Source organism: Petromyzon marinus, chromosome 47 (genome assembly GCF_048934315.1).
Source record: "Petromyzon marinus isolate PM22_M1 ecotype Great Lakes invasive population chromosome 47, UKy_Petmar_22M1.pri1.0, whole genome shotgun sequence".
Lineage (NCBI taxonomy): Eukaryota > Metazoa > Chordata > Hyperoartia > Petromyzontiformes > Petromyzontidae > Petromyzon > Petromyzon marinus.
Genome location: NC_133713.1, coordinates 10,166,245 through 10,188,663, shown reverse-complemented (window position 1 = coordinate 10,188,663; position 22,419 = coordinate 10,166,245). Strand labels below are relative to the sequence as shown.

Genomic DNA, 22,419 nt, shown 5'->3' with positions numbered 1-22,419 from the left:
ATCATCAATCTAGATTGAAAACTAATTTCTTCTTGTTTTTAGTTGTCCTTACCCCGCACCTCCAATTAGCACGGTTGGCTGTATATGGTGCGAAAGAAGTCAGACACATTAAACTAAACTATTGAACTTTTTATTTTACAAGGCAAGGCCCACTGAGCTGGTATAGCTCTTTTTCAGAAGTGACCTGGCCACAAATGATAGCTCAACAAAGTGGCTTATCACGTGGAAATATACAGCAGCTAAATACATACATCAGCATTCGTCATCTTACGATGCAGCAGCAATCCATCTTGTGCCCCTATACAGGATCATAGCGCATCACTCCATCTCCTTGGTCGAGATCTTCTCAGGTGTTTTTATCTCCTTTTCGGCTGCCACTGTCATTTGTCTCGACCAATGACCATCATCCCTTCTAGGGACGTGTCCCGCCCAAGTGCGCTTACTTTTTTGAACAGATTAAATTGTATTTTTTACCACGTGGAAATGTAATCCAAGTGTTCCATCGTCCGGTTTCTCAAGAGTAATTCGAAGCGTGCACCTCTCCACTGCGACAAATTGTTGTATTGCTACCATCTCAAACCTTTGTTTATTGCTGCCAGCTTCCGATTAATTAGTTCGCTATTTGATCCGTGTTTCGTTTTTGATTGAGACCACACAGTAGCTTTTTTGCAAAATTCTTGTCGTTAACACTCCACCACCCGACAAGGTTCGTCACATTCATGAAGATGTTATTTACACGTGCTAAAGTATTAATCAAATTCTGACCAATAAAGCTCTCCGACTAACCCCCGGCAGCTTAAAGATTTTACATTACCAGATTAATCTTTGAGCTTCGAGCTTCATCAGGGGCACCACGGTAGCGAGATGTTAACTACCTTGCCTGGTGTACAGGAGGTCGTGGGTTTGATCCTCACCCTGAAGCCTGTATATTTGGAGTTTCCCTGTTCTACCCGTGGTCGCATGGATTTTTCTCCGGGTCCCCCAGTTTTTCCCCCCCACATTTAGAATCAACGCGCGTGCAGAGTATTTGGCTGCTATAAATTTCCACGCGATAAGCTGTGATAGCTCAGTTGGGGCCTTACCTGGTGAAATAAAAAAAACGGTTTATTGTTTTAATATTGAAATCTGAAGCGACGTCCGAGCGAGCGAGCGAGCATGTTTTTTTTTTTAAATTCCAATGGGCCTATGGCACGTGCAGCCCCCGCGCACGGCGCACCCCGTCGTGAAGTTCTCGTGCACGGACGGCGAGCCCATGGTGATCGACAAGCTCCCGTTCGACAAGTACGAGCTGGAGCCCTCGCCTCTCACGCAGTTCATCCTCGAGCGCAAGTCCCCGCACACCTGTTGGCAGGTGAGAAGATGATGAATGGCGGGTGGGGTGCAGAGTCGGTGGGGAGGAATTGGTGGGGGGTTCGGGGGGGGGGGGGGCGCCATGTCCGAGCAGACAAAAGGATGTTTGAATGCGCAGATTGTTTAATTTAATTAAACGGATTGGTTAATTGAAGCAAGTGGAAACCTGTTAATTATACTAGTTGATTAGTAATTTTGTATTCGCACCATTCTTGATAGTACAGGGCTTTCACAAAATCGCTGTTTCGTAGATTGATATAGTCTGCCCGTAGGGAGTGACGTCGCTATGTGCGATGCCGGCTCTCCGTCTGTTGGTGCCCTGTGCAACTCACTCGGTTTCGCCCGTCCCTCCCGGCAGGTGTTTGTGAGCAACAGCGGCAAGTACAGCGAGTTGGGCCACCCCTTCGGTTACCTGAAGGCCAGCACGTCGCTCACCTGCGTCAACCTCTTCGTCATGCCCTACAACTTCCCCATGCTGCTTCCGCTCCTGGGTACGGCGTTGGCCCCCCACCACGCCAGCCGCCACCCCTCCCCCTGTGCGCGACGGCGTTCCTTTGCCCATCCGTATTACGAGCAGTGCCCAGCGGTCCAGATGAGCTGCACACTGAGCGTTTTACGTGTAGAAGAAAATTATTTGCACAGGATATTAAAATTTTATGTGTAATATTGTAAGTGGAACACATCCGAGAGTGTTTGTGTCTGTGTGGTGGCGAGGGTAAGGGGTGGTGCGAGCGTGTGCGTGTGCACGCTCATGTGCAAGTCTGTGTGCAAATTTATATCCACTCGTCTGTATGTGTGTACGTGTTTGCGTGTGTGTGTGTGCATGTATCATAGATGCTCGCTAAGAGCACTTGTCCCTACAGTCTATTAGGGCTTTACCGGGGATGTTTTTCCGTTTTGTGTCTTTGTGTAGATGACCTCTTCAAGGTGCACAAGCTGAAGCCTCCAGTGAAGTGGCGACAGTCCTTTGACAGCTACCTAAAGACGATGCCTCCTTACTACCTGGGGGTACTTGAGCTTTCGGTTCACGCTGTGTTTACCGCGCACACAGGGTTACACCGCAGGAATTACATGCACAAGCGGTGACAGCTGCATCTTGTAAATGTTCACCTGAAGCCGAACTTGCAGGCATTTTATCCTTTTTATGTCCATCTCACAATTTCATATGTCTGGCTATGTGTGGGGCATTTCATAATAAAACTTTGGCTTGATCTGTTACTGTGAACCTAACCACAAAATCAATAATTAATGGTAACATCGGCTGCGGAAAGCTTACGTGTTTAAATATTGTATCGTATTTGTTTGTGCGCACAGCCCCTAAAGAAAGCCTTGCGGATGATGGGTGCCCCTAACCTGATAGCGGAGAACGTGGAGTTTACGCTGAGCTACAGCGTCATCACCTACCTCAAGAAGCTGAGTCAGCAGGTGAGCTGAGGGGTGGGGCTGAGGGGCGGACTGACGACCGTAAGTTCTGCCAATCGTCACCACCGATGCTCCGGATAAGCTGCATACTGGGTGTTTTACTTAAACCTGGCAACGCCCTACGTTTTACCCTTTGTTTTGGCTTCTGCCTTACCTGTACCAGCACAATAGCAATGGAGAGACAGGTTGCTTGGCGGTTGTTTTTCACAGCTATATCGGAATCAGAATATTTATACTGGAGGAATACGATGAGCTATAAAGCTCATTTTCACAGATGTAGAGTAGGGGCGGGTAAGATCATTACAATAACAAACATGACAAAACATGATAGTAGTGCAAAGTACAAGAAAGGTAAGCAAATCATCCAAAACACCTTCAAAAAAACGAAACCATCCCCATCCTACCAGGCAAAGCCCACTAAGGTATAAACTTGTTTTTTTGAAGTGACCTGGCCACAAATGATGGCTCAACGAAGTGTCTTATTATTTGGACATTTATAGCAGCAAAGTGATCTCGCGGCAGCAAACTCAAAACATTCTAAATGAATACTTTAAACACCGTAGCTTGTTGGTCTCTATGACATGGCGCTGCTCTGTGAGAGTTCCGAACGGATTCTTCATCTTGTGACGTGGTGCGACGTTTGCGAAGATGTAATTTACACATGCCAAAGCATTCATTAAATTCTGACCAACAAACCCCTTCTACTTGCCCCTGGCGGCTTCAGTATTTCCCATTACAGGATGGAGCTGCTTTGAGCTTCCAGCTTCATCAGGTTAGTGAAGTCGTGATTTGACGCGCGTCCTCCACTCGTGTCGCTGCCCTCCTGCCCCCCCTGCGTGCTGCCAGGCCAAGCTCGAGTCGGAGCGCGTGATCAGCTCCGTGGGCAAGCGGGCGCCGCAGGAGGCCGGCCTCAAGGTGCGGACGCGCACTGCGGCCGGCAGCGGCGGCACCACAGCCGCCTCCTCGCAGCGCCGGGAACTGCGGCAACTTCTGGCCGGGCTGGCGGGCGATGCCCCCGCGCGCCACAACGCCGACATTAAGGACTTCCCCGGCTTTCAGATCGCCGTGCTCAACAAGGTGAGGCCGGCGGTGGTGGCGGCGCCGACAGCGCTCTCGCGAAGGAGGTGGCTTTACGAAACCGAGGTCGTTTATGTTTTTATTTTGTAAGGAGATGTCCACGTACATCATTGGAAAGGGTTGGGGGAGGTGGGGGGGGTTAGCTTTTCACCAGGGTGAAGGACACGGCGGGGGGCTCTCCCCGAACCGAAACGAAGCACCGATGCTCTCCGATGCGGCGCGAGGGATCCCAAACGACTGCGTGCCAACGCTCTCGTCCGATGACGCTCTCCGATTCGCGACGATGTCTCGATTCGATGCACTCTGATCTGACTCTCCCTCTGATGCGCCGCTCCGCGCCTTCTGCAGGAGGTGAAGCCGCAGCCGTTCCGCAACGCGTACGACATCTCTCGGCGGGGGTTGCTGGATCAGCTGACTCGCATGAGGGCCAACCTTCTGCGGGCGGCCACGACGTCGCACGGGGCCCTGCGCAGCACTGACGAAGGTGGGGTGGCGTGCACGTGCAGCGCTTTTGTCACTTCAACATGCATGTGCGTAGTATGTACGTTGGACTGCTTTTCCATCGTACGCAGCCAACCGAGCTGATCGGAGGTGCGGCACATAGGGCTTGCTCGATCATGCTTAATGCCGGTAAGAGCGGGTTGGTTAGAGTTTGGGATTTAGGCCCTGACTTGTTCTGAGAGTGACTGGGAATACCAGGTATCTATGAAGGTACGTTGAACTTCTTTTGCACCGTACATAGCCAATCGTGATAATCGGAGGTGTGGGGGAAGGACAACAAACTAAATATAAAAAGGGGTTCTAAAGAAATTAGTTTTCAATCTAGATTTAAAAAGCTCCAGACAGCCGCAGAAGTGCGTCTGAAAGCACGCGATGGTTACTTAAAAGCCGCTGCGAGGATGATTGGGAGTTTGTGTGATGGTTTTATCTGTTGTAGTCTTGTCCTGCGGGGTGCCCATGAAGTATATTCCTGACTGTCTTCACAGGACGTTAAGGTTGTTACTCTGCTGGTGGCTTGGTTTGTTTTCTCAGTGTACTCTGGTTTCTACCCACGTGCCAAACACTCAGTAGTGAATTTCCCCAAACATCCCAATGCAGAACCCTCCTTGAGACGTTGTTGAAGTGCAAATTATTGTTAAATGAGTCTTGAAACTCTGATATAGGACGTTACCAATAATATTTTATATTGGTGCTATGTTAATGGACACTTGAGCTGTGGAATATGGGCTTCCCCGCCTGAGTGTGAAGCTTGGATAAACAAATCTCGGCCAGCTGACTCTCAAGAGACATGCTATAGTGTGGCTCCTCGTGACATCCTAGCCACTCGAGTCCCCGCTCGCCTCGTTTTAATAGAAGGGGGAGCCAAATGATAGCAACAAGGGGCAGTGTTCGATTCCTAACTCTGCCGTCTTTCTGTGTGGAATTGATGATGTTCTCTCCGCCTGTTCTGCATTAGTTTCCTACCGGGTTCTCCCGATTTCCTCCCATAACTGAAAAAATATATATTCTTGGTTCTTTCGGTAAAGTCACGTAGAAGGGAAACAATAAAATAATATGAATACCTGCAGTCACGGAAGCTTTAAATAAATAACTATTCCCACGGAATCAGTCTCTGTTCAAATTTGCAAACATTAGAGAAAATCGCCAAACAGCTTGGTCAAATAGTAATCCTTGCCCTCTACTGGCCATTGCCGTGCCAAGCGCCGAGTTACCCTGTGGCCCCACGGACAGCTGCCAATAAGGGGGCTCTGCGCTCGGAGACGTTTTGTTCCCCGATGGAGAGAGCGTTATATGAATAAATGCAAGCTCATTCATCATTCATGTCACTGCCTGCGTCGTGGTGCACAGCATGTGCTTGGGAGCCCAGTACAAGCATGAGAATGTAATGGCGACACACTGTCTGGCAGCCTGTGATGTCAGATGTATTGACAGTGTAGTGGTTAAGTTTAAGTCTTTGGTTTGGGTGAGCACTAGTGTTTATTAGGCATTCCAGGGTGACAATTTAGAGGTGGTTAAATTTTGATTTAAAGCTTTCGTGACTGCAGGGAATCGTATTCTTGGTTCTTTCGGTAAAGTCACGTAGAAGGGAAACAATAAAATAATACAAACATCAAACAATAAAATTCTCACGACGTTTCGACTGCAACACAAGCAATCATCATCAGGTGTGAAAACCACAACAGTTGAAACGTCGTGATAATTTTATTGTTTTATATTTGTATTATTTTATTGTTTCCCTTCTACGTGACTTTACCGAAAGAACCAAGAATATAATTTAGAGGTGGTTAAACGCTTACAGTTGTCATTTGATCTACGGTCAATAGGTTACTGTGGGGATGATAAGCCAGCGCCAAAACACGAATTGGAGCGCTTATGTTGTAACATAACGGAGACATTGTTAACGTTCATTTTAAAAACATCTTAATATAAAAGAACTAAATTTCGTATTCTTAGTTCTTTCGGTAAAGTCACGTTGAAGGGAAACAACAAAATAATAAAATATATATAAAACAATAAAAATTCTCACGACGTTTCGACCATAACACAAACGGTCGTCGTCAGGTGAAGGGACGAGACTGTCTGGAGGACAGCGCTGGAGCAAACACAGCCAAGCCCAGACAGCGCCCTTTAAGCTGTGTGAGAAGAAACAGAGCGCCTTGACAAAGGAATTAGCATAGAATTTAGTTTTGCATTGAGAGAAGTTGCAGCAGCAGAGCATTTACACTAACCTCTGCTGCTGCAACTTCTCTCAATGCAAAACTAAATTCTATGCTAATTCCTTTGTCAAGGCGCTCTGTTTCTTCTCATACAGCTTAAAGGTCACGGTCTGGGCTTGGCTGTGTTCGCTCCAGCGCTGTCCTCTAGACAGTCTCGTCCCTTCACCTGATGTAGGCCGCTTGTGGTGTGGCTGAAACGTCGTGAGAATTTTATTGTGTTATTTTATTTTATCAATTTATTATTTTATTCTCATTCTACGTGACTTTACCGAAAGAACCAAAGAAGATAAAAGAACTAATCTTGATGTATTTTTCCGTTTCGATACATTTAACGTGACACAATTACAATTCATTTCTGCGACGTCAATTCGGTTTCCTGAGACGAGTGTGATTGTTATTACATTGCTCCCCCTCTGGCACGTTTTAACTGGTGATTTGTTGTGAGCACGCCACTGGCCGGCAAGACGCTCGGTGCTCTCGACGCGCACACGTGACTGAGCGAGCACGTGACTGAGCGCGCACGTGACTGGGCGCGCACGTGACTGGGCGCGCACGTGACTGAGCGAGCACGTGACTGAGCGCGCACGTGACTGGGCGCGCACGTGACTGGGCGCGCACGTGACTGGGCGCGCACGTGACTGGGCGCGCACGTGACTGGGCGCGCACGTGACTGGGCGCGCACGTGACTGGGCGCGCACGTGACTGGGCGAGCACGTGACTGGGCGAGCACGTGACTGGGCGCGCACGTGACTGGGCGCGCACGTGACTGGGCGAGCACGTGACTGGGCGAGCACGTGACTGGACGCGCACGTGACTGGACGCGCACGTGACTGGACGCGCACGTGACTGGGCGCGCACGTGACTGGGCGCGCACGTGACTGGGCGCGCACGTGACTGGGCGCGCACGTGACTGGGCGCGCACGTGACTGGGCGCGCACGTGACTGGGCGCGCACGTGACTGGGCGCGCACGTGACTGGGCGCGCACGTGACTGGGCGCGCACGTGACTGGGCGCGCACGTGACTGGGCGCGCACGTGACTGGGCTGCGCGCACCGTCTCCTCTTGTTCCGCCGCGAGCGATCCCCTGCAGACCAGATGCACAGTGTGCCGGTGGCCCAGATGGGGAACTACCAGGAGTTCCTGAAGCAGCAGCCTTCGCCGCTTCGCGAAATCGACCCCGACCAGCCCAAGAGGCTGCACACGTTCGGCAACCCCTTCAAGCTGGACAAGAAGGTAAGCCCCAAACCCCACCCAGCCCAACCACCCCCACCCCGTCTCATCCCATACGCCGCGGTTCAAAACCCTTTAGCACCCCCTCCCCCCCCATCCGCTGCTGGATGAAGGCCCGCCCATGCCGCCCATCACTGTGAGCACGCCAATGCCACGATCTGCCTCACTATCCGTCTCGCTTCCGTGCGCGAACGAATCTCACCTCCTCCCTCGCAGGTTGCACCCATCATCGCCAGCTTATATCCACTGCTGGACGTTGGCCTCCCCACGACCATCACTCGCTAGCTAGTTTCGCAACACCACCGTCAGTCTCACACCCTGTGCAAGACCATCAATTCTCATTGCACTTGAGAACCTGGTTTAATCGCAGGAAGCCGAAAGCCGGATCGGAATCCAGGCAGGATCTTTCGGCGGTGGTGGCTCGGCTGTCGGACCTCTGCCCGGCCGGCTCTCTCGGTCAACGTTCATGTTGCAATGCTGTTTTGTTTTTGCTGCGCGCAGGGCATGATGATCGACGAGGCGGACGAGTTTGTCACGGGGCCGCAGAACCGCTCGAAGCGGCCGGGCGGCGGCGGCGGCGGCGGCGGCGACGGCGGCGGCGCGCAGAGCCCCTCGAAGCGACGGCGCAACGCCTCTCCGCTGCCGCCCCCTCGGCCGCGGCCCCTCGCGCCGCCCGCCTCGCTGGCGAACCACGTGGTGGGGGGGGTGGCGGCGGGGGGGGGACGCGGCGCCGCCTGCACGCCGACGCCGCCGCCCACCATCCTCGCCACGCCCGCCCAGCCCAGCCAGCCGAACCTCATCAAGCCCGTGGCCATTCGAGGTAGTGTGCCAGGCCGCCGCTGCTTCCCCCCTCCGCTCGCTCTCTCTCTCTCTCTCTCGCTGTCCTCCCCCCCTACTTCTGCTTTGCATGTCTTGGCTCCGTGAGACCTGAGTTGTACCAAGGACAAATCTGCGTTCAATGGGTGATGGAGCTTTCAGATGTTGGGCGCCTTGTTTGTGGAATGTCTTGCCCCGGTCCGTGAGGGATGCCTCCGTCAGTGTTTTTTTACTGGGATTGTGTTGTAAAGCACTGTGAGGCCTTGTGTGAATGGCGCTATTAAAAACGGAGTTTTTACTTTTGGTGACGATGGGTACGTGTACAATGTACGTGCGCGTGCATCAAGGCCAACAAGGTACACCATCATGGCCTTAATGTCTGTACATTACCCGTGTACACAGTCCATTTGCCTCTCCGCTGCTGGGTGATGGCCTGCCTCCGCGGTGCAGATCATGGGGGTTATTTGACCACACTGGTCCGTGTTCGTTGGTGTGCATTGACGTAGGAGCAATAGGAGTACAGTACACAAATTGGGGTTTGTGTCCTCAACAGCCCACCACCTGTAACCCCTGCAGAAGCCTGCTTCGTTTCTAAGCTCTAACAGGATTGTGTACTTTCTCGGTAATTTGGTTTTAGACCAGGCCATGCCAAACATGGACATTTCAGGGGAATTAATTGTTGCTGCCAATATTCAGAGGAACATTTTTTTCACATCTTCAGAAATCCTATTTCTGCTGCTCCTCGAAAGAACCAGAGAGTATAGAAATAGGATTCTTCGAGATTAGGGGAACAATTTTTTTTTTACAATAACAGATAATGTCAAATCCTATTTCTGCTGCTCCTCTCGCGGGCAACCGAGGTGGCAACTTCTAATCAGATCAGATTTGAGGTCACGAGTTAGTGAGTGTTTATACAATACGTCGGTTATTTGTATATTTCTCCCATGATGACGCATAATGAGTTTTCAGTTTTACTGTAATGTGTGTGCCGAGTGGACCCAGTGAGGTTGGTAGATGACTTTTGCCAATCATAATGTTGGCAACACGGCAACATTTGTTGAACGAGCCTGATGAGACTCCGAAAGTCTAAACTGGTCCACAGTTATTGTGCTTTATAAATGCTGCTCCACAAACATTCCTCTGGAAGGGCCATGGGGAGCCATTGTGAATTTAGAAAAAATCAGTTTGGTGGAACCCTGCAGCTCGCAGGAGACCCACCACCCTGTGTCGGAGAACGGCCTGTGAAAGGGCTATATGATTGAACTACTTCTGAATTAAATGATATTAGACTGAATATCCATTCCGGGGGGGGGGGGCACCTTTTATATGCCCTGCAAAGTGTGTCCTTCACGCGTCAATCAAACCAAAATGTCGAATTCTCAGAGCTGGAATTTAGGTAATGAAACCCCCAGATGTTACGTAGTAGTTTTTGTCGTGCGGTCATTGATGACTAGGCTGAGACCATTGACTCGCACAATTTAGGAACCCAGTTTAATCACAGGTTTTCGGAGCCCAGATCCGCAATCATGGATTTGAACCCCGGGGGTCATCGTGGTATTTACCCAGACCCGTGGAGCCACTTGGTCTTCTTAAACTACACTTAATTTTACATAGACGGATTGATGTTTGTTTATAATTTATTACAATGATTATTTTTTATTTTATAACTCACAGGGGGGGGGGGCCTTATAACGCTTGTAAAGATGAGCCAACATTAACTAAATATAGTGTCAAGTCGCGTGCTTATTCCAGACTCACCCGATTGAAGCCTGAAGATATTGACCAAAGGGTCTCCCAAAACACAAAGCAAACCAAGGAAAACTTTTAAAATGTGCAAACATGTCTTGCTCTTACGGCTGCCTGTCGGCTTCGCTCCCACTAATGAAATGCTTTCATCGGCAAGCTCATGTTAGAATGTATTTACGCGATCCATTTACTTGCTCTGTGTGTACGAGTTTTTGCGAGCTGGTTTTACTATTCGCAGGGACGGAGCTGAACAATCAAATCGTCGACATCAGCTCCGACGACCTGCCCAACGCCAACTCCCAGCCAGCGGTTCCGTTGCCGCCGGCGCCTGCCATCTCTTCCGCCGCCGACACCGAAACGGAAAACCACGTGGGTGCCGGCCTCGCCACCGATGAGGAGGACGAGGAAGACGAGGAGGGCGGCGGCGGAGATGAGGGCCTTGCCTCCTCCGAGAACCACGCCGCGAACTCCCTGCGAGGCCGCATGGCCGCAGCGACAGACGGCTTGGGCGGAAAGACGGAGATCAAGGCGGCCAAAGTGCGCGAGACCAACAACGAGATCTGGGGAAAGGTGGTGCGGGAGATCCGCAAGCCCGGCCGAAGTAGGTCCCGCTCAGTGCCACCGTAGTCACAGACAGACAGGAGGGGGAGGGTGCTAATACATGAAAAGGTTTCGACCTTCGTTGAAACGCGTTGTGTGTTATGGAAGGGCACGCGCGTGTCTCCGATTAGCACCTCCGATTAGCACGGTTAGCTACGTACGGCCGGAAAGAAGTCCTACATCAAAATATCACAATATTTATATTCGCATCGGTGAAAACACAAGGTTATTGTTTACCTACGTAGAATTGGGGTGAACACAGAATGTGTCGTCTGTATTGTTATGTTTTTTACAAATCCATTTACCTGCCAGTGTGTTTGCGGTCACGTGGACACAGTCACGGACCCACAACGTGCGAGGAGCGGTTAATAATAATTATGCCGGCACGCGAAGAAGTATTCTCTTTTTTTTTCGCATGCAATGGTTACTTCCGCAACCTGTAAAACTTTCCCCCACAGCTAATTGGAACTGGTGATCTCGTAGTGAATCAGATGCTCTCAGCCCATTCATTAGAGACTGCATGGAAAAAAAATAATCGGAGATTTGTCTGCCAAAATAATTATTTGCGCGTCCGGTAAATGCAACAGTGCCAATATGCATTGAGTCCCTTCGATTAAATCGCCATAAATGTGCCCAAGCTCGTAGAATCTCGGAAGCTGAGTTGGGTTGGTATTTAGATAGGTCATCACGAATTGTGACCTGCTATTGCATGTGTGTTGCTGTGAGGTGACCAAGTTGGCACAGTAAGGGGGCACAGGTGGTCCATCGGCCAGTCATCTCAATCAGTCGACCCATGGCAACCTGGGTCTGCCCCGTGACCTCCTGCCGGCGGGCGTTCGACACTTCACGTGGCCTTAACATGCACATAGCCTGGCACAAGCGCCGTGGTGACGTCACCGCCACTTAGTGTCGAATGGCGGTTGTTGGTGACCAAGAGAGCAGTTGCATGAATTGAATCCCAAAATATATTTGCTAAGCTTTGAGGATTACCGCTCTCGTACATGTATATGTGGCTTTTCTCCGGGTACTTAGGTGTTTTCATACGTGGTAGCCAAACTCTAATTTATGGAAATTGGTAATTATTTTGCTGGAACTAAACTACGAACTTAACTTTTTTTTTACCAGGTAAGGTCCACTGAGTGATATAGCTGTTTTTCAGGAGCAACCTGGCCACAAATGATAGCTCAACGAAGTGGCTTATATGACAATTTATAGCAGCCAAATACTCTAAACGCATGTCCTTAATGTGGAGGGAAAAACCGGAGGACCCGAAGAAAAATCCACGCGACCACGGGGAGGGTCAGGATCGAACCCACAACCTCTTCCATACCAGGCGAGGTAGTTAACATATCGCCACCGCGGCGCCCCACTCACGTTGGTAAACTAAACCAAGAAGCTTGTGTGGTGTGCTGTCGGTTGGCCAGATTACGAGCACATCTTCAGCCTCCTGGAGCTGGTGAGAGGGAGCACCGACCTGCAAGTGATGTTCATTCAGAACGTGATACGGGAGGCATCCCGGTGAGTGCTTACCCCCCCCCTACCCTTTGACTAAGAGTTGCATTCCTGTCAACCCATACGATTTGACCCCCTATTCTTTTATAGGGAAATTATATTTTCAGCTCCATACGGCATACAGCCTTTTCAATAGGGGCAAAAACATGTTTTTTTCTATTTTTTCTGTGTTTCTCCCTTGTGATGGGACTTTGTAGGTTGAATGTTGAAATTTATAAGGGCATGGGGTGTCCAATAAGGTCTGAATTGGCGTAGCGCCGTTGTTTTTAAAGACATTCTACTCCCCACAGAGAACCGTAGCGACACGACCACACTGATAGCTGGCGCCAAACTGTGCCACACGTCCTCCTGCATGGCCTTGTGGGTGCTTCGGTACCGATAAAGATATTTTAGTTTTTCTCCCGGTTTTGTTTTCACGATGTACACTTACATCATCGGAATGGAATCGGGAAAAATAACTGGTGACGCACACGTACGCCATCGCAACGGGAAAGGGTGAAAATTGCATGGCGTCGCCCGCTGCCGCTAATGCCGCCAAATGCTCACTTCGTGTCACCGTTGCCCCGTGCAGCTTCAAGAAGCGCGTGCTCATCCAGCAGCTCGAGGAGGCCATGCAGCGCGTACGGACGGGCAAGACTGACATCCCGAAACCCACGTGCCCGTTGCCAAACCACGTCAACAGCAGGTGATGGCAGCGCCCGAGGTGCACTGGCCCGGAACCTGGAGAAGACGCGGCGCCGCCTTCCTCCCAAACGCGGCTTTTGTTTTGTCCTCAAAAAGACGAGTTCTTGAGAAAGAGAGAGAGCAGCTTGGAATCGTGTGAAATACGACCGCCGGAAGCCGTGCCGCCACAGCGGGCGCTTGGTCCTGACGCGCGAAGGAAAACCCGCTGCGTGGAAGGGCCGGCGTGCCGAGGCAAAATTTTGCAGGAGCGCTGAGGAGTGAGTAAAAAAAAATGAGAGGTTGCTGCTAACTTCCTCCCGTCATCATGGCACGGAGAGAATGGTGCGCAAGCGAGGAGAGCCGAGGGGTTCGTCCGCCGTGCAAGGAACGAGGCTCTGCAACCAAAGGGGTGCAGAGGGGAAAGGTTTGTCGGCGAGCTACAGAGCGAGACGGGGAGGACTGCACAAACGGCAGTGAATTGACGTGGCAGTCTGTGATCAAGATGATAGATGGGGAAGGGCTTGTTGTGGCTGGGTGGGTCGGGGTGAATCTTTGACCGTATCCAAACTGCTTGGAAAGATGGTGGCATCCAGAGTCTCAGTGGAAATCTGGTGTGGGGCCTGCAATTAAACGTGGAGCAGGGGGAGTGGTGGGCCCCGTGTCTGTGTCAAGGACATTGAGGGCCAGGTACAGCACCCGGCGCTGCTGTCTTTTGTGCCCTCTTTATTTATTTCCTTTTAAAAAATAGAAATGAAATTCAAAAATACACAAATTTTGCACAAATTGAAAAAGTGCTGCTTTGGTCAATCAGCCGTCACGAATGTTAAACAGCTGTTTGTGTTTCTCGATGCGTAGCCCTGCACAGTTCCTGACTGCGTCGCAGCCCACGGTTTTTCTCTTCTTAAAATAATCTTCTCGCCAAGGTTTGTCCCTGGACAGCCACTTCCTCCTACTTAGGTCCAGACAAAACACCGCCCTCTCGGTTCTCCCAGTGCAACTGTCTCTGGGTTTCTCCCTCGGAGAACCCCCTTCGGTCGATACGTTGTGATTTAGAAAGGTAACCAACTGGCGAAGCAGTTCCTGTCAATCTTCCAAAAACGGACCCAGGCCTCAACTTGATATCCAACCATTGCTCAACTGCTGATCCAGCCAGTGGCATCAAATAGGTTCAGCTCTTTTTGCTTTGAGTATGGATTTTTTTTTATTTTAGGACACACGCTCAAATTTCTTACAGATTTTTTTTTCTGGCCACAATTTTTGTTTGTGCCTGAGCCATATTTTTTTGGCTGTAATGTACTCATGAGAGCTGGTTTTGGTAAGTTGTGTAATGTAAACATAATATTATATATATAAAAAAATTGAAATGTAAAATGTATTGTGAGTGAATATTGTTTTTCTGCCTCTTACTTGCGGTTGTGAGAGAAGCTGTGGTATGTACAGTTGAAAGCCGTTTCTGAACATTTGTACATTCTTTTTTAAGGAAAACTTGATATTTTTGAGAGAAAATTTGTTATTTGTAAGCACTTGTACTTTGCATTTGCTTTGTAAAAAAAAAACTTTTATATGATTCAATAAATATTGATACTTGATTGTCCTTCTAGCATGTTTTTAAACATTTATAAAAATGGAAATGCCCTGTTTTGATGATGTATGTCTTCTCATTGCCACTTTACCAGACGGGAAGGTCTGTGTACATTTTAATATTTTATCCGTCATTGACTTTAAAGTGGTGGGGATGCGCGTTTAAACTTTTTGGAGCTTTTCGTCATTGACGAGCACTTTGAAGATGGTAGGAATGTCCTGGGCCAAGGCATCTGGGAATTGTGAAGCCCTTGGAATGTTGCTTCGAAGATCCGTGATTTCATGGTTTCATCCGCCCGTTGTTACACGGGGGGTTCTCTAGTGTAGCGGGTAACACGGAATGGCAAGTGGCTGTACGAAGAAGGGTCGCATTAAATTGGGGATTTGACTACACTCTGCCAAAGTCCAGGTCCAAAATAAAAAATATATCAGACTGCCATGCGGTGAACGTTTCTCTTTGGCCAGGTGTGCGTAAAGGTTCAGCGCCGCCGAGTGTGGATAGATTCGGCCACTTTAATGACTCTCCAGCAGTAGTTCATTGATATTGCTTCCTGTGGGTCATTCCATGGACATTTATTATCATGACATGACGGTAATAGTGCAAGAGTAACGACCGGTAGTGACAAATGTGAAGGCGTAGCCGAATTAATGCGTTTTTAAAATGTGGTCATCCATATGCAGTGTTAAAACAGAAATGTTCCAACAAGCCTTAAGACAATTTAGGGTACACTTTTTATTTTACATTTTCCGTAGTTTGTGGTGTCGTGTGTGTACATATGGGTAGCGTCTTTGTGAGTGATGTGTGGGCATGTGTTGTGTACTTGTGTATCTTTGTGTACATATGAGTAGGGTTTGTAGGTATACGTCTGTGTGTGTGTAAACATGTCCAGAAGAACTCCAAACATCGGCGCTCCCATAATCCTTCATCTGATGGATCGTTTCCTAAGTTATTGGAGAATGTATGCGTTTGGAGGGTGATGACATGGCAGGGAAGAGGATGCGGTCGTAGCCTCTGCTGGGCCGAACTACTTCTTCCTCTTAAACTTGGGCATCTTCTTCTTCACCGCTGCCTTCATGTTTTTGTGCAGCTTCTTCAACTGTGTCTTCTTATTCGCCAAGATGTTTGCGACTTTGGCCTTCTTTTTTTCTGCAAAGAGCCACAGACCAGCAACGGAACGGCATGTTAAAAGAAAGTGTGGCATGGGGGCCCTCCCTTGTGGAGAAAAACCACAGCCCACCTCGACGTAAGAGCCCATGGCTGAACACAGCCTGAGCAGTACCAAATAGTGGCTGCGACATTAATTAAACGGCTTGCATTAAATGCTATCCTGGACAAGAAGAACTCTGAGCTCCAGCCTAGATGTGAACATTTTCTTGAGATTTGTTAAACGTCATCTACACCTTGACCCGATTTAGTAATGTAGGCAATTCCATAATTCAAATTCATTTATCTGCCATTCATGATTGAAGTAGGCCATTATGAAGGTGACCTGTAAAACATTCTTTCTGCACCTGACTTGGGTTTCTTGTGGCCATTCATGGTGGCCTGGTTGAGGTTGTCATTGCCCTCGGTCCCAGCTGTGTTGCTGCCGGTCCCCGGATTTGCAGGCATGAAGGATTGTGCCAAGGTCGTCAGGATGGCCGTAAGTGCTGCCATGCACCCAAACCGTGGCGTCTCCTCCGTCTCTTCGTCGGAATCTGCCGCTCTTTCTCCGGCTTCACCACCGTCTTCCTCGGCCACTTCCGAGTACTTGCTGCAAAGCACAAAGAGAAATCCAAGGTGATGCTTCAGACGTTGAAGGTTTCGCTTGTCGGGCTGCAAACACACAGCTTGTGAAGTTACAAAATGGGACCTTTTTGCCAGTATCAAAAGTATCAAAAAAACTAAGTTTTACCCTTTCTGCCAATAAAACAGGTGTTAAACCTATTATTTTTTCAGCTTGTGCAATCTTAACGGTGAGGTCCCAGGTTTCTGTGCACTGCTCTTATAGGTTCTTAGCTACAAACTTTTAACGATGTACTCCAGAAAATCCCAAATTACTTTGAAGCTCATTCAGTGATTTTGCTTTAAATCACTGATTCGAGGTGGCTGGGTTGCTTAAAGATCGGGCACTGCTAAGATCGTAAGTTTGATTCCAGTTGCCTGTGATAAAAAACGGTGCTCTCACGTGTAGTAAGTTAATGATCTTAGCCAAATTGCATTTCTGATCATTAAAGCATTGTTTTGACTTTTGGTCTTGAACATTGCTCTCCAACGCGACAGATGGAAAATAATTCCCCCCCGAGTGTAGTAGATAAGAGGTCACGGTGAAGTGATTTCGGTGCTGCTGTGATATCTGCTTTCGTTGGCCATTTTCTATGATGGACCATGATGCGCTGCTCGAGTGCCCTGAGAACTCTTGTTTCAGGGCGCTTTATAAATTTAAATTATTATTGCTCTGCAAGAGGATGGAGGCTTCATCTGATGGCGTCATGCTGACTGCACTTGGGATAAGATTGTGGAGAGAAAAACCAACAGGCGCTTCATCATAGTTCTTGCGTGACGTCGCTGCATTATTGTACGGCCGTGATATATCGTCAGCATTTGATCTCAACTTTAAGATTAAGTGCATCGTTGAAGAAGCTTGAATATTTGGCTGGAATGGTCAGGAATACACAGCCGAGGTGTGTCGGTATCAGATCACAATTGTTTTGACCTCTAACCTATATCCAATGTCATGAGGATTTTTGACACTGAATCGTTGGCATAGATCAGCAAATGTAAATATGCCCTCAACTCATACTTACTGCTCTAAGCGCCGGTACTGCACCACACAACCGATGAACAGGACGATGAACACGCTGGAAGACAGGAGGACAGCCCAAGCTATGTTGGAGCCTGTGTACACGGATGAAGGAAAACGAACATTTGAATCGGGTTCTTTGCAGCAGCAAATCAACAGGATAACTTGTTATGAATTAAAGGTTATGGTAAGGATTAGGGACGGTGATGTTAGGGGTTACAGTTAGGGCAGGTTTGGGGGAAAAGCTACGAATAGATTTATGGTTCAGAATTATCAATAAATGGATGAAGCATTGACCTCACAAAAACATCTTCATGGTTCTTTTGGTAAAGTCACGTAGAAGGGCAATAATTAAATAATAAAAATAATAAAATTAAATTATCCTTTCTACGTGACTTTACCGAAAGAACCAAGAAGATGAATCCCTGCAGTCACGAAAGCTTTAAATCGAAATCTCACAAAAAAGTTATACCCATAATGCATTGTGCCAGCATTTATTTTTGTAATGTTCTAATACAGAAGACATTACCGAATTTTTTTATTATTCAAAGGTTTGTTACTAATTAACTATTAATTAACTCTTGATAAGCTTATTTTAAAACGTCATCAGAAAAAACGTCGATCTCCTTAGCCTCTGTGTTATGCGGCAGGGCCATTATCCCAAACGTCACCTAATATCTGTTTATTTTCTGGGAGTCTATTGACGAATGTGTATTTTGTTTGAGAATGTATTGCAGGATTTAACACAGCGCGAACAATCCAAGAAGTTCAATGATGAAACAAAAAACTACAAATATCTCTACGTCAACATAAATTACACATTTTATGTTTGTTATATGTGCTTGTACACCACTCCCAATGCAGTCTATTATTGGTGTAGAATTCGAGTTCGAATTAAGGCTAAATTTTGGCTTTACAGTTATGGCTAGTTTGGAACTATGGAGGGGCAGGGCCCGTTTCATACCCGATGATGTGTGAGCCACAGGGGTTGGAGTAGTGCTGGCGGGTTTCTTTGCATTGCGCATAAGCTTGATCCAGCCCATCATGCCAATCTTCGGTTCTGATCCTAGCTCAAGAAACACTAACATTGATACCAGCACCACCAACAAAGACCACCAACGCATCACAACTACAACCACAATGTCACAGATACAACCATCGGTACCGATAAACACCAGCAACAACTCACAACTAATATCATAAGCAACTTAAAAATTTACACCAGCACCACTTAATTACAAACAATTCAACAACCATAATCACAACCACCAAGACCACTATCAATACAACCACTACTGACACTGCTATGATCTCATCCATCACCACAACCACCTCACAAATATTTCACAATCCTGCCATCACCACTTCCACAGCACCACTACTACATCCGCCAACAAAGCTGTCGCAGCCACAATTAGCACGGTTGGCTACGCACGGTGCGAAAGAAGTTCAACGTACATACAGCGCACGTGTGATGCCTTAGTTCAGGGGTCGGCAACCTGCGGTTCTGAAGTTGCATGCAGCTCTTGTTAAGGACTGCTTCGTGACGTTATTAATTAATTAAGGACTGCTTCGTGACGTTATTAATTAAGGGATGTCTCTGGGTTTTTTTCCCTGGATTTTTCTGTTTGCGCATAGTCACTTTAAGATGTTTTCTTGTTCATGTTTTTGTTTTTTGTTTGTTGCGGTTGCACCCGATTCAAGAGCCGAATGGCTCACAGGGCTATACCAAATAAATGCAACTGAAACTGAAAAACTCTTGAATTATTGAGGTTTTTTTTACTGAATTGGAAAAAAAATGGGTCTTGTTATTCCCCTGGTAGATGGATTTATGTGGAATAGATTCCCCCTCTTGATCCCTGCTGAATGCTGTGAACCCCTGTGGATCCCTGATGGGGCTCTTACCTTCAGGCGCATTTACGTCTCTGCTGGGCTGTGCAGCCGAGGACTGAATCCCTGCGAGTAGCAGGAGCAGCAGCAGTCCTTTAGCCTCCATGGTGGGGAGCAGTTACGGAACACTCGAACATGCAGCCGAAGCTAAAGCCTGGTGCTAAAAACTACAGCCTGGATACTGAAACTAGAAGTTGGAGCTGAGGTGACATCTTGGAGCCTGGACCAAGAGCCTGGAGCTGGTGCTGAGCGCAAGTGTCAGAAATTAGAGCCCTCGAGTTGTCGCCTGGACCCCCTGGCACTCTTGAGCACGTGGCTCGACGACAGAGGGATATTATGACATCACCGGCGCTCCGTGACGTCGAAGCTCCTCCTCCCGTGACGCCACAACTTCCTCCGCGCTTTGCCCGCGCGCGCAGGTCACGTGGCACCTAGTCGGGCGAGGGAGTCGATCGCAGACAAATCGATTCCCGATTCGGAATTGAAACGGCGGCGATTCGTAACCGGCCACAGTCGATTCCTTTTTCTTTTAATATCTAAATTGTACAATTACACATTGGTTTTTTCGGTAAAGTCACGTATGTAGAAATACAATAAAATTATATTAAAACAAAAAACAATCACGACGTCTCGATCACAACGTTTGTTTTTTTTGTTTTTTTGTTTTAATATAATTTTATTGTATTTCTACATACGTGACTTTACCGAAGAAACCAATGAGTAATTTTATGCAGTCACGAAAGCTTTAATACTTTTTTTTATTGTACAATTAGTTTTATTTATTCCACTAACAGTTATTAGAACACATTCCTGCGGAGGGAGCTGGTAGGAACGTTGGGTTGCTCGGTCAACGGCCAGGGTCAACGGCGGCACCACGTGGTGTATTCCGCAAATATGCCCGACTGTGAGGGCGGGCACAAGCTGGCGTGAGTAGGTTAAACATTGAGTTTTATAAGGGCACCACGGGGTGACCAGCCCCACCCCACCCAGACCCACCCCACCCAGCTCCACCCAGCTCCCACCCAGCCCCGCCCCACCCTCCCCTCCCCTCCCCACCCAGCCCCACCCCTCCCATTTTTGGATGCACGACGGACGGACGGACACAATAATCCCCTGTGGGCTGGTGGTGTAGTAACCAGGAGGTTCCTACCAGTGTCAACGTGTCTCTCTGCTGCACTACAATCTGTAGTTAGAAGGGGATACTATTGGTGTGACGTGGTGAGTATGGAAATCGTTCTTGTGTAAGTTCATCAGCGTCGTTATTTCCCGTGTGAATTGTGATTATTACTGCAATATTTTAATACTTTTGTTATTTATTTCCAATATATTTACGTGCGGGTGTACTGAAGTATTTCATTAGCATAAATGTGTCTTAACAAACAGGTTACTGTGCCACTATACATTCAGAAGCCGTCGGTAATTTATGTTGACGTAGAGATATTTGTAGTTCTTTGTTTCATCATTTAACTTATTGGATTGTTCTCGCTGTGTTAAATCCTGCAATACATTCTCAAACAAAATAAAGAGTTAGTAAGAATACATTGTTTTATTTTTTGAGGTTGAGTGAGGTCAGGTGGAATCCGCCCTTAAGCTCAGCTGTTCACACTATTTTAAATAATTCCGCGCTATTGGGGCTGCATTTATAAGTTTTCGTTGTATAGGTTTATATTTATAAGTTTGGCTATATTAGTGTGCTCCATTGGGCTGTGTGTTTATGCATCGTTTGCTTGCCGCGTGTTGTTTTTATGGCTTTATTTTGGTCATTTCGAAAACGTTTTTTTGGTTTGGCCATGTTTGTTGTAGTACGGAGTTAGACTGATGGCCTTAATCTAAGTTGTCTTGTTGTTGTTGGGATTTTAGCACACAACGTTGGTGTACGGTGCTTTTTCTGCAATATTTTGCTGGCTTTTCTTGGATTTTCTGTTTGCACAAAGTCACATAGTCACTTTAAGATGTTTTGTTCGTGTTTTTGTTTGTTGGGGTTGCGCCCGATTCAAGAGACGAATGGCTCACAGGGCTATACCTAATAAATGAAACTGAAATGAAACAGAAATATCACGTAAAATTATTGTTACATTTGAATCACAGTTCCTATGATCACTGTTACATTGTTTTGATAGCTTTATTTTGGTGATATTCTGAAACGTGTGGTTAAGCCGTGTTTGTTTGTTGAAGTACAGAGTTAGCCTGATAATTGTATCTAAATTGTCTTATGGTTGTTATTGTTCGACTTGCATGCCATTGGGATTTTTGCACACAGCGTTGATGTACGGTGATTTTTTTTTCCTCTGGAAGATTTTTCCTGGATGTTTCTGTTGCGAAACGTCACTTTCAGATATTCTTGGTTCTTTCGGTAAAGTCACGTAGAAGGGAAACAATAAAATAATACAAATATAAAACAATAAAATTCTCACGACGTTTCGACTGCAACACAAGCAATCAAAAGTCACTTTAAGATGTTTCTTTGTTCATGATCTGTTTGTTGTGATTGCACCCGAGTCAAAGGCCTCATATGGCTCACAGGGCTATCCCTAATAAATGAAATGAAAAACTGAAAAATAACGTGCTATTTATCCAACACGACATCAGGTTACCACCACCACATACGCAGTAGTGTCACTGAGAGGAAAGGTTAGATAGAGCTCGACGTTTGGGGCGACTGGCCTTCTCCAGGAAATCACCGTGGAGTTTACACAGAGGGCGTTTGAAGTGTGAATGGGCGCTGTAGTGTTTACACACAGAGTCTCACAACTCCCACTCATTCGGGACCAGGCTCCAGCCACTATATAACGTGGAGAATTGTAAACGCCAGTTAGACATTGATACAGGATAACTGATCTTATCCGCTGCCCTGTTATCTGTGACTCCTATTCACCACAAGCAGCTGTTGCGTCCCCCGACCATCCCTGTCATATCCACGGCTTCTCCCTTAAGTCTGTGCCGAATGGCATCCCTATAATCCGTCGTGTTTTGGTGGATATGAGGAATCGCGAAGCGAATTAAAAATAATAATCGCGTTTTTACCCTGGAGG

The 22,419-nt window shown here is 47.7% G+C and overlaps 2 protein-coding genes across 3 annotated transcripts in view; one reads left to right on the top strand and one right to left on the bottom strand.

Annotated features, from left to right (window-relative positions):
- Nucleotides 1-14,722, top strand: part of LOC116952513 (integrator complex subunit 6) — a 30,213-nt gene extending 15,491 nt beyond the window's left edge. The window contains exons 8-18 of the mRNA XM_032971911.2: nucleotides 1,199-1,351; nucleotides 1,709-1,841; nucleotides 2,264-2,358; nucleotides 2,665-2,775; nucleotides 3,619-3,849; nucleotides 4,198-4,333; nucleotides 7,657-7,799; nucleotides 8,298-8,616; nucleotides 10,597-10,959; nucleotides 12,383-12,476; nucleotides 13,042-14,722. Of these exons, the coding sequence (XP_032827802.1) occupies nucleotides 1,199-1,351; nucleotides 1,709-1,841; nucleotides 2,264-2,358; nucleotides 2,665-2,775; nucleotides 3,619-3,849; nucleotides 4,198-4,333; nucleotides 7,657-7,799; nucleotides 8,298-8,616; nucleotides 10,597-10,959; nucleotides 12,383-12,476; nucleotides 13,042-13,159 (1,896 nt within the window). The 3' untranslated portion in view covers nucleotides 13,160-14,722. The remainder of the gene's footprint in view (nucleotides 1-1,198; nucleotides 1,352-1,708; nucleotides 1,842-2,263; nucleotides 2,359-2,664; nucleotides 2,776-3,618; nucleotides 3,850-4,197; nucleotides 4,334-7,656; nucleotides 7,800-8,297; nucleotides 8,617-10,596; nucleotides 10,960-12,382; nucleotides 12,477-13,041) is intronic.
- A 706-nt stretch (nucleotides 14,723-15,428) lies between these two features.
- On the bottom strand, nucleotides 15,429-20,021 carry LOC116952516 (uncharacterized). Of its 2 annotated transcripts, none has more exons than XM_076074390.1 (5): nucleotides 19,403-20,021; nucleotides 18,462-18,578; nucleotides 17,502-17,592; nucleotides 16,227-16,468; nucleotides 15,429-15,861 (listed from the first exon to the last, which is right to left on the bottom strand). In XM_076074390.1, exons 1-5 carry the CDS (start codon nucleotides 19,491-19,493, stop codon nucleotides 15,740-15,742), a joined length of 663 nt encoding a protein of 220 aa, XP_075930505.1. In that variant the 5' UTR covers nucleotides 19,494-20,021; the 3' UTR covers nucleotides 15,429-15,739. The 2 variants fall into 2 exon arrangements, with proteins under 2 accessions (XP_075930505.1, XP_032827810.1); XM_032971919.2 differs by having other exon boundaries at nucleotides 18,462-18,563; nucleotides 19,403-20,018.
- Between the last annotated feature and the right edge of the window lie 2,398 nt (nucleotides 20,022-22,419).

Bases quoted from the DNA above. Each gene is read 5' to 3' on its own strand.
- LOC116952516 (XM_076074390.1), bottom strand. From the start codon at position 19,493: ATGGAGGCTAAAGGACTGCTGCTGCTCCTGCTACTCGCAGGGATTCAG. The intron at 17,593-18,461 runs GTATGAAACGGG...CCGTGTACACAG, and splicing joins TGTGGCTCACACATCATCGG to GCTCCAACATAGCTTGGGCT. The intron at 16,469-17,501 runs GTAAGTATGAGT...TGTGCTTTGCAG, and splicing joins CAGTACCGGCGCTTAGAGCA to CAAGTACTCGGAAGTGGCCG.